At 45.7% G+C, this 11,850-nt stretch overlaps 2 protein-coding genes across 3 annotated transcripts; one reads left to right on the top strand and one right to left on the bottom strand.

Moving 5' to 3' along the window:
- Positions 1–46: 46 nt before the first annotated feature.
- lyrm5a (LYR motif containing 5a) lies at positions 47–2,171 on the top strand. Of its 2 annotated transcripts, none has more exons than XM_056578432.1 (3): positions 47–90; positions 462–530; positions 890–2,171. In XM_056578432.1, exons 2-3 carry the CDS (start codon positions 486–488, stop codon positions 1,103–1,105), a joined length of 261 nt encoding a protein of 86 aa, XP_056434407.1. In that variant the 5' UTR covers positions 47–90; positions 462–485; the 3' UTR covers positions 1,106–2,171. The 2 variants fall into 2 exon arrangements, with proteins under 2 accessions (XP_056434407.1, XP_056434406.1); XM_056578431.1 differs by lacking the exon at positions 47–90 and adding an exon at positions 97–223 and having other exon boundaries at positions 890–2,168.
- slc5a8 (solute carrier family 5 member 8) lies at positions 1,406–11,191 on the bottom strand. Its single transcript, XM_056578430.1, has 17 exons — positions 10,813–11,191; positions 9,401–9,520; positions 8,107–8,172; positions 7,955–8,006; positions 7,711–7,778; positions 7,387–7,425; positions 6,762–6,877; positions 6,285–6,425; positions 5,815–5,944; positions 4,562–4,650; positions 3,945–4,054; positions 3,413–3,480; positions 3,184–3,270; positions 2,774–3,048; positions 2,201–2,304; positions 1,947–2,035; positions 1,406–1,840 (listed from the first exon to the last, which is right to left on the bottom strand). The coding sequence occupies exons 1-17, from the start codon at positions 11,044–11,046 to the stop codon at positions 1,721–1,723; spliced, it is 1,908 nt and encodes a 635-aa protein (XP_056434405.1). The 5' UTR covers positions 11,047–11,191; the 3' UTR covers positions 1,406–1,720.
- Between the last annotated feature and the right edge of the window lie 659 nt (positions 11,192–11,850).

Here is an 11,850-nt window from a genome sequence, read left to right as displayed (position 1 = left end):
CCAGGGTTGCCAGGTTGGACGGTAAATCTGGACCAATCTGGCAACCGTGCAAGTGGCCTACGTCAGCCGGGGCCACGCCCCGCGGAAACGGTAAACAACCTCCTCGTAGAATACATGTTAGCTTCAGGTTCTAAACAGGAGGACGAGGGATATAACAGGATTACCGGGTTTATTTTTTTCTAACGGCGATGCATGCTGTGAAGTCCCCATAAAAAGAGACAAAGTAATTATAATATTTGACTGAAATGTTTTCAGACACGTGCGTCATTAGCTAATGTCCCACCGAGCTAAACACACCAGTGTGACCCCCTGGGGAATGTATGTACATACTGTATGTGTACAGTGGATAGTATAACGTTGGCGTTCCTCCGTTTCGTTGACCTTGTATGCATAACCGGTTAAATCCGTTATCCGATCTGTTGTTATGTATTAGTATGTATTGACCTTTGTTGTGTTCTCAGCGGTGTGAACCTCCCCTCCCTAACATGGCCAACCCCCTCCGGTCGGAGGTGATTGCGCTCTACAAGCACGTAAGTTAACAGGTGTCTACACCACTGAGACACATGTGATGACAACAGAACTTCGATGCGTTGATGTGTCCCTGAGCAAGACACTTAACCCTAACTGCTCCTGACGAGCTGGCTGTCGCCTTGCATGGTTGACTCTGCCGTCGGTGTGTCAATGTGTGTATTAACAGATGTAAGTCGCTTTGGATAAAAGCGTCTGCTAAATGCCCTAATTGTAATTGTAAACCATGTGTCGGCCTCTTCCCCTCTCTCTCTCTCTTTCTCTTTCTCTCTCTCTCTCACACATGACACATGTGATGATACACAACAGAACTTCATTCCCTGAAACCATCTCCATGCGTCTGTTTCTTCCTCTCTTCCAGTTGTTGTATCTCGGACGCGACTACCCCAAAGGAGCGACTTATTTCAAGGAGCGCCTGAAGCACGCCTTCATGAAGAACAAGGACGAGACGGACCCCGAGAAGATCAGGACCCTGGTGAAGAGGGGAGACTTCGTCATCAAGGAGCTTGAGGCGCTCTACTTCTTAAGGAAATACCGCACCATGAAACACCGTTACTATGACGAGCATAAAAAGTGATGGACAATTGGCTTGCGTTCTTATAAAGTGCGTTCCCATTATATTTAGTACAAGTTATACTAAGGGACTTATCTCAACGTTCAACACTTACCGTTTGTTTTCCAAACACCATATGCCTTTAGTGTTACCCCAAATGATAATTGATAGGTCAGGGAAAGATTACATCTTCAACCATGGGTGAAGATGCTCTCATACACAACATGTCCCCCTGGTCACTCTTGCTGCAGCATAGACATTATGAATCCATTCCACATTCACTGTGGGTTACAATTCCACAATAACATCACAGCCATACTGTAATTATAATTACAATTCCTTGTAATTCGTATTTTCGTTCAGTGCAAATGCTGATGCCAACACTATTATTATTTTGAACTTGATCGAAGGCCTACAGGATGTACATTGTTTCATTGTAGATACAATTGTAAATACATAGACACAGATTGGTCCTTCGATGCCTGTCGCTATGTAATGATATTTAAATGTTTGGTGTCCCGTGGTGCAATAAATAATTATTTTGTAATTTGCTCAACGATATTTATTCTATTAACTTAATGATTTTTTACACACATTATCAGAACTATCCTTTCGATGTGATGTTACTGTCCTATAACATCAGGTCGTAACATGTCCTTTGGTCAAGTCCAGCTCGACGTCAGAAAAAGCCAAGTTAGTGTTTCCCATCTTCCTCGCTTCGTTCTTTGTGAGGTCAAAGTTTCTCGTTCGGCCAGCAACCTTTGGAAAGAGAGAACACGGTCAGAGAGATCAGAGGTCAGATGCAGTTCTGAAATCCCCATAGACATGGTGTCATGGCTCCCAGAGGTCTGTGGTGGAGGGTTACCTTCTCCTTGAAGAATCTGAAGATGTGATAGCACGTTGTGTCTTCTTTCATCAGCGTCAGCCGAGAATCAACGTTCACCTTCCACCCTCCTGTTTCAGTATAGAAATGCAAGTCATGAACAATTGTCAAACAAATTCAGTGGCAATGTAAACCATTTCTATTGTTAATTTAATCTACTGCAAATCTGAATAAAAACAGCACAATGTAGTCTTTTTATTAGGCTGCTTCGAGTTCTGAGGAGGGGTGTCTTGTACCTGATAGTAGACTGACGACCACGCCCACTGTCAGGGCTGTGAGGGTTCCTATTGGGCTGAAGTACATGTAGGACACAGAGTACCAGCTGTCCGCCAGCACAGGCCTGCTGGTTCAGAGGAGGAATAAGAAAAACAGGACATGTTTCAAATAAAGTGCCCTTATTTTAAGGTTTGAGCGTTGTTAGGGCCCATTAACACAAAATCGGGTTGCAATAAAAAGGTTTGAAAGGACGAATCAGCCTCACATACGGTGGTAAAATGATACTATGGCAACGAAGTCAAAACTGAATGGGGAGATATTTTGCTGAACAATTCTGATACTTCATTCAGTTTTCTTAGAAGTAGAATTTTGCATGCATCGTTTATACTTTCAGTTGTCTCTCAGCGCCCCCTAGTGGCCACATAGCAGACGTTCTGCAAATGTTCTATGGCTGAACACGGAAGAAAGTGTCAACTACATCAGCTTTTCAAGAGACACTATTCTACACTAGTCTATTTTGGAGTCAAGCCCATTGCTTCTATAGGCTTACCAAGTGTTGTGCTACAGTATATATGTTATCCTAATGGTATGACCTGAAGACGCTGCTCTCTGGTGAGCCTGGGGTGACGGTGCCATGTGGAGGCAGCAGGGTGGTGCTCTCTGGGCTGAAGGTTCTCTCTCTGGTGAAGGGGCTGTGTGGAGGGGGCAGGGCCGTGCTGCTCCAGTTGGAGAAGCCCGTGGAGAAGTTACATCCAGCCGTGCTGAGGTCCAGCGGCCTGCTCATCGCAGCGGGGGGAGGGTATATCTGGGCTCCGATCCCCACCCACAGGGCGACCACCAGGCCCGAGAGCAGCCCCAACACGGCCCCCTGGAAGCGGGGGGGGGGAAACAAATGATGGATTTTCAGAATAAAAGTATATTGTTTTATATACTTTTATAAGCATACCGCCTCTCATACTGGTACAGCAGAATAAAAGCTATCCACAGTTTAATGATGACTTACTTTGGAATTAGCAAAAGGGAACAGGATGCCCAGCGTGAAGAGACCGAGCAAAGGTCCGCCGATGATGCCGAAGATGGTGATGGCGGCCTGTCAGTGGAGCACAGAGCACACACCTGCTCTGTAAACACTCTTAGTAACTGACGCTGCTGCACACAGAGCCTCACCAAGTGAATTCAGATACACTTTCTCGCCCCTTTTCTTGTAACATGTTAGTGTAGTTCTGATGTACCTGTAGCACCCCCCCCATGAGGGAAGCGATGGCCGCCATGGCGATGCACAGAGCCCCGTACAGAAGACCTGAAAGAGCAGAGTAAGGGGGAACGGTCACTGCAGCGCTTACTCCTGGTTTCACATCACTTTTTTCAGTTAGGTTCATGTTAATTGTCCATGTCATACTTTGTTAAAATGAATGTCATGGACTGCATTTATACAGGTCTTTCTAACCAGTGGCCACTCAAAGCGCTTTACAGTGTTGCCGAACATTCACCCATTCACACACCGACGGCAACCAATCCCTTGAATCAACCATGCAAGGGAGCAGTTATGGTGAAGTGCTTTGCTCAGGGACACCTCATCAGCTAGGAGGAGCCGGGGATCGAACTAGCAACCTTCCAGTCACACGCCAACCCGCTCTCCTGAGCCACATGCCACTCCGCTGATGCTGATGAAACTACCTTTTTTCTAGTCATCTATGCTGATGAAACAATCTTTTTTCTAGTCATATTTTTTATTTATTTTTTTGAAGGGCAGATGTTACTTACTAAGGCCTTTGGATGCCCACGACAGGTGCTTCTCTGACAGATCGATGTGAGGTCTGATCAGGTCTTCTACAGTGACCGCGGTCAAGGCGTTGATGCTGGACGAGACTGTGCTGCAACAGGGGACATCATGCTCACGTTAAAGAGCGACCGATCACCAACATACCAACTGGGGAAACAGCGTCTCCTCTGGTGAAACATGAACTTCAGCGTTTCTAGAGATCCATCATGAACACTAGACCTTACTTTCTGCACAAAGGCTCTTGGACATCATTCTACCACCTCCACAAGAATGGATCAGGGTTATGAAGACAACCATGTGAATGGATAGCATGTAACTTGAAAGAGTTCAAAAAATGTACTTAACATTGTGTAGCATCTTATCCTATCTATCTTTGTTATATACGAGGAATCGGTTAACCTAGCGATTGTTAGTGTTTGGCAGTTGGTTCTATAAACATCCTTACTGTACCGACACCGAAAGCAATATATTGTCTTTCTTCTGACAAATTAACTTATTGCAAGTCACTTTGGATAGAAGCGGCTGCTAAATGTCCTGAATGTAAATGTACGACAGTTCGATCGACTCGTCCTGTCTGGGTACTTTGTTGTGAGAGAACCTGAGCGAGCCGCTGTACGCCGCCGCCACGAACAGCCCTGGGACGCCGGGGTAGCTCCTGAGGATGTCCATCACCAGGTAGGGCATCAGCTGGGGAGGATCACACGGGCACCGGGTCACAAGCAGCATCCATGGCGTACGAACGGCCCAGTGTACACAACACTAACCACCCAAGATCTAACCTTAACCCTGCCATACCTTACTCTATCTAACGTAAAAGTAATCATCCATAACCTAACCCTAAATTAATCCCTTAAACTGAGCCCCATCAATCCCAGAACTGAGACACCAGGCTGTGATGGAAAATCTACATGATGTTGCGTTTTTCTTTATGAACTTAGGTTTTGTTTACTATTCCGTGTATGTTCTTGCCATCCTGATCTCCTTCAGGGTCGTCTAAAAAATAAACCTGTGTGGTTGGTTATGTTATCTGTTCTCACTCTGTTCCCGTGTTATCTCCTGTTGGCTTGGGCCTGTTCCTTGACCCCCCTGGGGAGCGTCAGGAAACAAAGGGTTACATGGCACGGCAGCGACCCCTTATTTATGACATCATGAGGAACTTTAATCAATAGATTACCATCTGGTTACCAAAGGCTTTTGGTTAATTGGGGGACAGCTGCCCTCAAGAACCCAATCTAAGTGTATAAGAACTCCTGACTTTAGCCACTCGGTGGACTTCGACCTTGCGAACCTTTAGAGAATGAAGTGAGATGCAGGGCGAACTCCCATCTGAGGCCTCAGATTATTGTATTGTATGCCTGTTTTGTTGTTTGTTGATGCATGTTGTGATGAATCTTTGATCGTACTTTTATAAGAAATATATATGACCAGCAAATGCCGGCAAGTATTGTATGCTTTTTGCATGTAAATATCTCATCTGCTTTAGACGCAAAATCAGATAGAGAAATTGCCACGACAATGCCAAGTGGCTTCCCCCTAACCATTACTTTATCAAACTCATACCCTATCGCCCACTAACCTACCCATAACCTTATCAAACCCTTACCCTATTGACCCTAGCCTAACCACAACCTTATCTAACCCTTATTGAACCCTAGCTTAACCACCACCTTATCAAACCTTTTCCCTATCTACCCATGAATCCCTAAACTAACCATAATCGATCAATATCTAACCTAACCCTACCCATCCCTAACCTCACCATGAGCTAAGCGGCTGTGGTCTGGAGCCTGCGCTCCAGGCCCATACTGCAGCTGAAGGCTGCGTGAGGGAAGGTGTTCCCCTGCACCGTACCTGGTCGAGCGCGGTCACTTGGCCCGTGGTCCAGGGGTCACAGCTCTTATAGACGGAGTAGAGACACAGACCCGAGATCACAGAACACACCAGCACCACCCACAGGCCAATCAGGTTCAGGTACAGAGCCCTGGCAGGGACACACGGGCCCGTATTATTATCACATTCAGAAATGTAAGACTCAGTTACACGCACACAAACTCACAGACACACACACATAAACACACACACTTCTACTCAGACTGTTAGTTATGCATTCAAACAATTAACAATAACACTACGGTATGTGACTGGAATATGTCCATATAGCAGGCAGTGTTTGACAGACTGAAACTTGTTAACCTTAACATATAAGTCAGTATAAGTAATCCAGGAGGACGAACAAAGGGGGCTCCTTGATCTTTTTGGACGTCATAAAGCCCTCCCTGTCTGTCTCTTGTTCTCAGCCGTGCTACTCCGACAGGACTTACATTCTGGCGTGGGCGATGGTCTTGCAGGAGAGGTACCTCTGGACCTGGGCCTGGTTGATACCGTACACGCTGACCCACACAAAGGTGCCCCCGACGGTCAGGGTCCAGAAGGTGTGCCTCCTCAGGGGGTTCATGTCGAAGCTTCAGGGACGGAGATGGAGAGAGGGAGGAGGAATAAGAGGGAGGAGAAACACGGGCCAACTGAAGTCGGCTGGAGATTTCTCATTTGTTCAACTCTTGCCTTCGCTTTGCCTCAGTGTACATCATTTTAACTGAAATCATTTCCCCATGCTCTATGTCTACACGGAATAACCTCAATGTGTGTTTCAATAGCATCTCATTTAAACAGTTAATCTGTTCCTTAAATTGTGCAACATGTTATTACATTTTTACATTGTACATTCCCGACCATTCATTGGTCCACAATCATCAGCCACGCTGGTGATTAGCTCGTGGCTAAGGAAGCAGCACACTCACTCCCAGAGGTTGAGCCTGCCTCCCTGCTGTGAGTGTTGGATGATTGGGCCGATCCCTCCCTGGAGAAGCACGGACCTGATGATGACGGCCATGAAGCCTGCCAGCATCACCCCCACCTACAGGACAGAAAAATATGCAGACAAATTATAGATATTACACATTATCTTCATCAGATGCTTTTATTATCACTTCGTCCATATTTAAATGTCCCCATTGCTTGTTCCCTTTCTTTTCATCTGCACTGTGGTACTTATTCACTGGGTTCATTGTGATTAGTTAAGTTATGAGGATGAACCACAGTGCTATCCCTTGAGTGGTGCTAAGTGGATGTTTAAGTTCTGTTCTGCCCCTCATGAGGTGAACAGGGTAGACTAAACCTTGAAGTTGTTCAGTATTCCCCTTTCATAGATTTGGTGGGGGATCATTGCGGCTAAACATAGTACCCTCCCAGTCTCTTCCTGGAACGCTCCCGCCATCACAGTGTACTGGTTGGCCTTTGTGCTATTTTTAGTCAGGTCAGTGGCTAGGTCCCATTGAGCGACCCCTTCATTACCTGAGTTCTGTGTGGGAATGCCAACTCATCTAACCTTAATCTGGATTATGGTCAGCACCTTGTGGTTCTTACCTGGAACACGTCTGTCCACACCACCGCCTTCAGGCCGCCCTGCAAACCCACCCACAGGTATCATCATTACAGGAGCAAACCACGTCTGAACCACAGCCCAGCCAAACCTCCAGGCTGAGCTTAGCTGAGCCATAAAGAGACGGAGCCTATGGCTAAGAAGAACCAAGCCTCTCCCCTAATGACAACACATGCTTACAGGCAACAGCTTTCTTAGGTCACTTCTTGTAAGTATTGTATTCATCCATATATATATGCATGATGTATACAATATATATATACTACTATATATCTAGAGATATAAGCCGATATTAGATGATTTGGTACCAAGGTGCAGTAGAATGTGCAGACAATCCCTGTGGAGACGACAGCTCCCCATAGGTCCATGCCGGTCACTGAGAGAGAGAGAGAGAGAGAGAGAGAGAGAGAGAGAGAGAGAGAGAGAGAGAGAGAGAGAGAGAGAGAGAGAGAGAGAGAGAGAGAGAGAGAGAGAGAGAGAGAGAGAGAGAGTGTTTAGTTCCGACAGGTAAAACCACCATGCAGGTTGGAGTGCTCTCATATGTGCACCCACCTTGGTTCAGAGCCAGAGCCGGGGCGTAGATGACGATCCCGGTGTAAAGCACCTGTGACAGAGACAGACCATATATGGACAGACCCTCTAACCCTCCAAGGTAGCTAATCCGGGGTAGGATGTGTTGTGGTCATGTGAAGGTGCTGACTCACGGTCTGAACGATGAAGAGGACGGTGCCCATCAGCCTGGTGGCTCTGTTGAAGCGCAGCTCCAGGTACTGCAGGCCGACAAGGCATTAGGCAGAGTGAGTGAATGGGTTAGTGTGACAGGGTGAGGGTGTCTTGATGTGTCAAAGAGTCAAACCCACGGATGTTCCAATAGATTGTTATATGGATGGACTGAGAACATGAAAGGGACATGGAATGATATAATTGATTAATGAATGAATTTACAAATTTATTGAGTCATCCGGTCTGTATCCAAAACAAATGAAACACTGTTGTCTTGTATCAAACGCTTTTCATTTGGTTTCTGGGTCAGAAGTCCTTACCACGTTTCAACATGAGTTCATTAAGTATCAGTTTGAGGACAGAGGTTCTACTGAACAATGAACAAACCTTTGTCCCTCTGGGACGCGGTCCACGCACGCTTCAATGTCACTCGTAGCTTAGCAAACCCTTCTATCGAAATTCAGCTATTCATTCGCTCAATGGCGAATACACTGACTCAAGGCTCACTTGTTCAGGGTTCACCTAGACTAATTGCTAAAGGGCCTTCATTTAAATGTAAAACTAACATTCAATAAGTGAGTACTTTCTTTTTCTTGTTCGACCGGGCTATAAAACCATCTTTGGAAAAATTCTGTGACACAACAATCTCACTCTTGTGACACATAACAATCTCACTCAGACCAGGAGAATAGAACGGAATAAACCAGACTGGAATTATAGTAGAACTATGAGTAGATTATAGAGAAAACTATAGGAAATATATAGAATAGAATATATCACAATAATATAAAACTATTCATCACACTGAAATAGTCTATAATAATAAAATAAGAATAAACCATTAACCTGAATCAACTGAGAACTTCAATAAGTTCAAAGTACCCCATAAAGAACGGAAATGACTAAACATCATCAAAATACACTTTTTTGTGTATCCTGCGAACGCAGGAAACCACAATGACTCCACGTAACCCAATGTATGTGTGTGTGTGTGTGTGTGTGTGTGTGTGTGTGTGTGTGTGTGTGTGTGTGTGTGTGTGTGTGTGTGTGTGTGTGTGTGTGTGTGTGATTTTGTGTATGTGTGTATGTGTGTGTGTGTGTGTACCACACGACTTAAACACACGTCTCAGTCCGTGTTCTTCAGTCATTGTGACGTGTAGCATGTCATTGAGGAGCAGGGATGGGGGATGGTGTCCACAACACTGGGGGCTAGGATGCCTGCAGGACAGAAGGCAGGCATTGGGGATCGAACCCGGACACCCTGCGGCCCCTCACCTCGTAGGTGCTGGTGATGGCCAGCCTGTAGAAGACCGGCAGGAAGATCTCAGAGGTCACCACGACAGTGAAGATGTAGGAGAGACCCACCAGACCGAAGACGGCTCCGTACCGGTACACCTGGCATGAACACATGAGGGCGCTATGAAGGGCTGAATCACTGAGTTACTGAAACTACAACTGACGTGAACACATGAGGGCGCTATGAAGGGCTGAATCACTGAGTTACTGAAACTACAACTGACGTGAACACATGAGGGCGCTATGAAGGGCTGAATCACTGAGGAGAGTTACTGAAACTCAAACTTTACACCTGATGAATGAACACATGATGGCACTATGAAGGACTGAATCACTGAGGAGTTGCTCTAGAAACTCAAACTTTAAACCTGACATGAACGCATGAGGACACTATGAAGGGCTGAATCACAGAGGAGTTACTGAAACTCAAACTTTACACCTGATGAATGAACACATGATGGCACTATGAAGGGCTGAATCACTGAGGAGTTATTCTAGAAACTCAAACTTTACACCTGACATGAACACATGATGGCCCTATGAAGGGCTGAATCGCTGAGGTGAGATACTGAAACTCAAACTCTACACCTGATTAATGAAAACATGAGGGCACTATGAAGGACTGAATCACTGAGGAGTTGCTCTAGAAACTCAAACTTTAAACCTGACATGAACACATGAGGACACTATGAAAGGCTGAATCACAGAGGAGTTACTGAAACTCAGACTTTACGCCTGATGAATGAACACATGAGGACCCTATGAAGGACTGAATAACTGAGGAATTGCTCTAGAAACTCAAACTTTACACCTGACATGAACACATGAGGGCACTATGAAGGGCTGAATCACTGAGGAGTTACTCTAGAAACTCAAACTTTACACCTGACATGAACACATGAGGGCACTATGAAGGGCTTAATCACTGAGGAGAGATACTCTAGAAACTCAAACTTTACACCTGACATGAACACATGAGGGCACTATGAAAGGTTGAATCACTGAGGTGAGTTACTGAAACTCAGACTTTACACCTGATGAATGAACACCTTATGGTGCTATGAAGGACTGGATCACAGAGATACTCTAGATCTCAAACTTTTTAAAGCCTGTTAAAATTTGTTATAGATAATAATGTATGTAATAATTAATAGCATTATTATGAATAATGATATAGTAATAGTACATTCTTAATATGATATAGTGATATTACTAATAATACTCAGCCTACTCATTGTCATACAACATTTCACATTATACCTCATCACACATCATATCCTTTGATACCTAAAATTTAGTTTTCCTTATTATGAATATTTAAAACCGGCCATACCCGAAACCTGAAGGCCAATTGATCTTCAGTGGACTCAGTAGGACTAGCGTTCTCTTACCTCGGCCGGGCTGGCCAGCACCGTGATGGCGGACATGAAGCCGGCCGTGAGCGACAGGGACACGGGCACGGCGGTGAGGCTGCGGCCCCCCATCAGGAAATCCCCGGTGCTCCCCTGGCTCCGGTCCACCCAGGCGTAATAGACCCCCACCGCGGCCGACACCAGCAGCATGAGGGCGAACACCACGTAGTCCGCGGCCACGAAGGAGCCGACCGCTGGGAGATCACCTGGCATGGTGCCTCAGCTCTGACCGGGACCCGGTTTAAAGTCAGTCTGAGAAGGATGCTGACACTTGATATTAATTTCTATATGAATATTATTCCAGTGAGATATTAAGGCGTTCAGGCAGCTTGTGGAGGTGAGGAGCGGAAGAAACAGAAGGAAGTCGCATCTTCTGGTTTCAACTTTGATCGCACAAAGTTTTATCCTTGAGTAGGAGAGAGAGAGAGAGAGAGAGAGAGAGAGAGAGAGAGAGAGAGAGAGGAGAGAGGGAGAGAGAGTTGAGAGAGAGGGGGGGGGGGGGGGGGGGGGGGGGGGGGGGGGGGGGGGGGGACAGACAGAAGCTCAATGTGTGTACTGTGTGTGTGTGTGTGTGTGTGTGTGTGTGTGTGTGTGTGTGTGTGTGTTGTTGTGGTGTGTGTGTGCGTGTGCGTGTGTGTGTGTCCACATTCCATCCAGGTACATGCGTGCTTGCCAAGTCAAGAGTGCCGACAAGAACGGTTCTCACACGCACACGCACACAACCACACACACACACACACACACACACACACACACACACACACACACACACACACACACACACACACACACACACACACACACACACACACACACCGCGTTAACACAACCGCGTTGACTGAACTCATCCGTTTATTAAAAACTCCTATTTAGTCGACACATTTTAATAAAAATGTACAAACCTAGGATAAATGTGTAGAATTTGAACAGTTTTTGTAAATTTATATCTATCTATCTCGTAGTATTAGTAGTAATGTCAAACAATCACACATTTTAATTTGATTACTTTACTAATAA

This window comes from Gadus chalcogrammus, chromosome 19 (assembly GCF_026213295.1).
Source record: "Gadus chalcogrammus isolate NIFS_2021 chromosome 19, NIFS_Gcha_1.0, whole genome shotgun sequence".
Taxonomy (NCBI): Eukaryota; Metazoa; Chordata; class Actinopteri; order Gadiformes; family Gadidae; genus Gadus; species Gadus chalcogrammus.
This window is presented reverse-complemented; position numbering and strand designations above follow the sequence as displayed.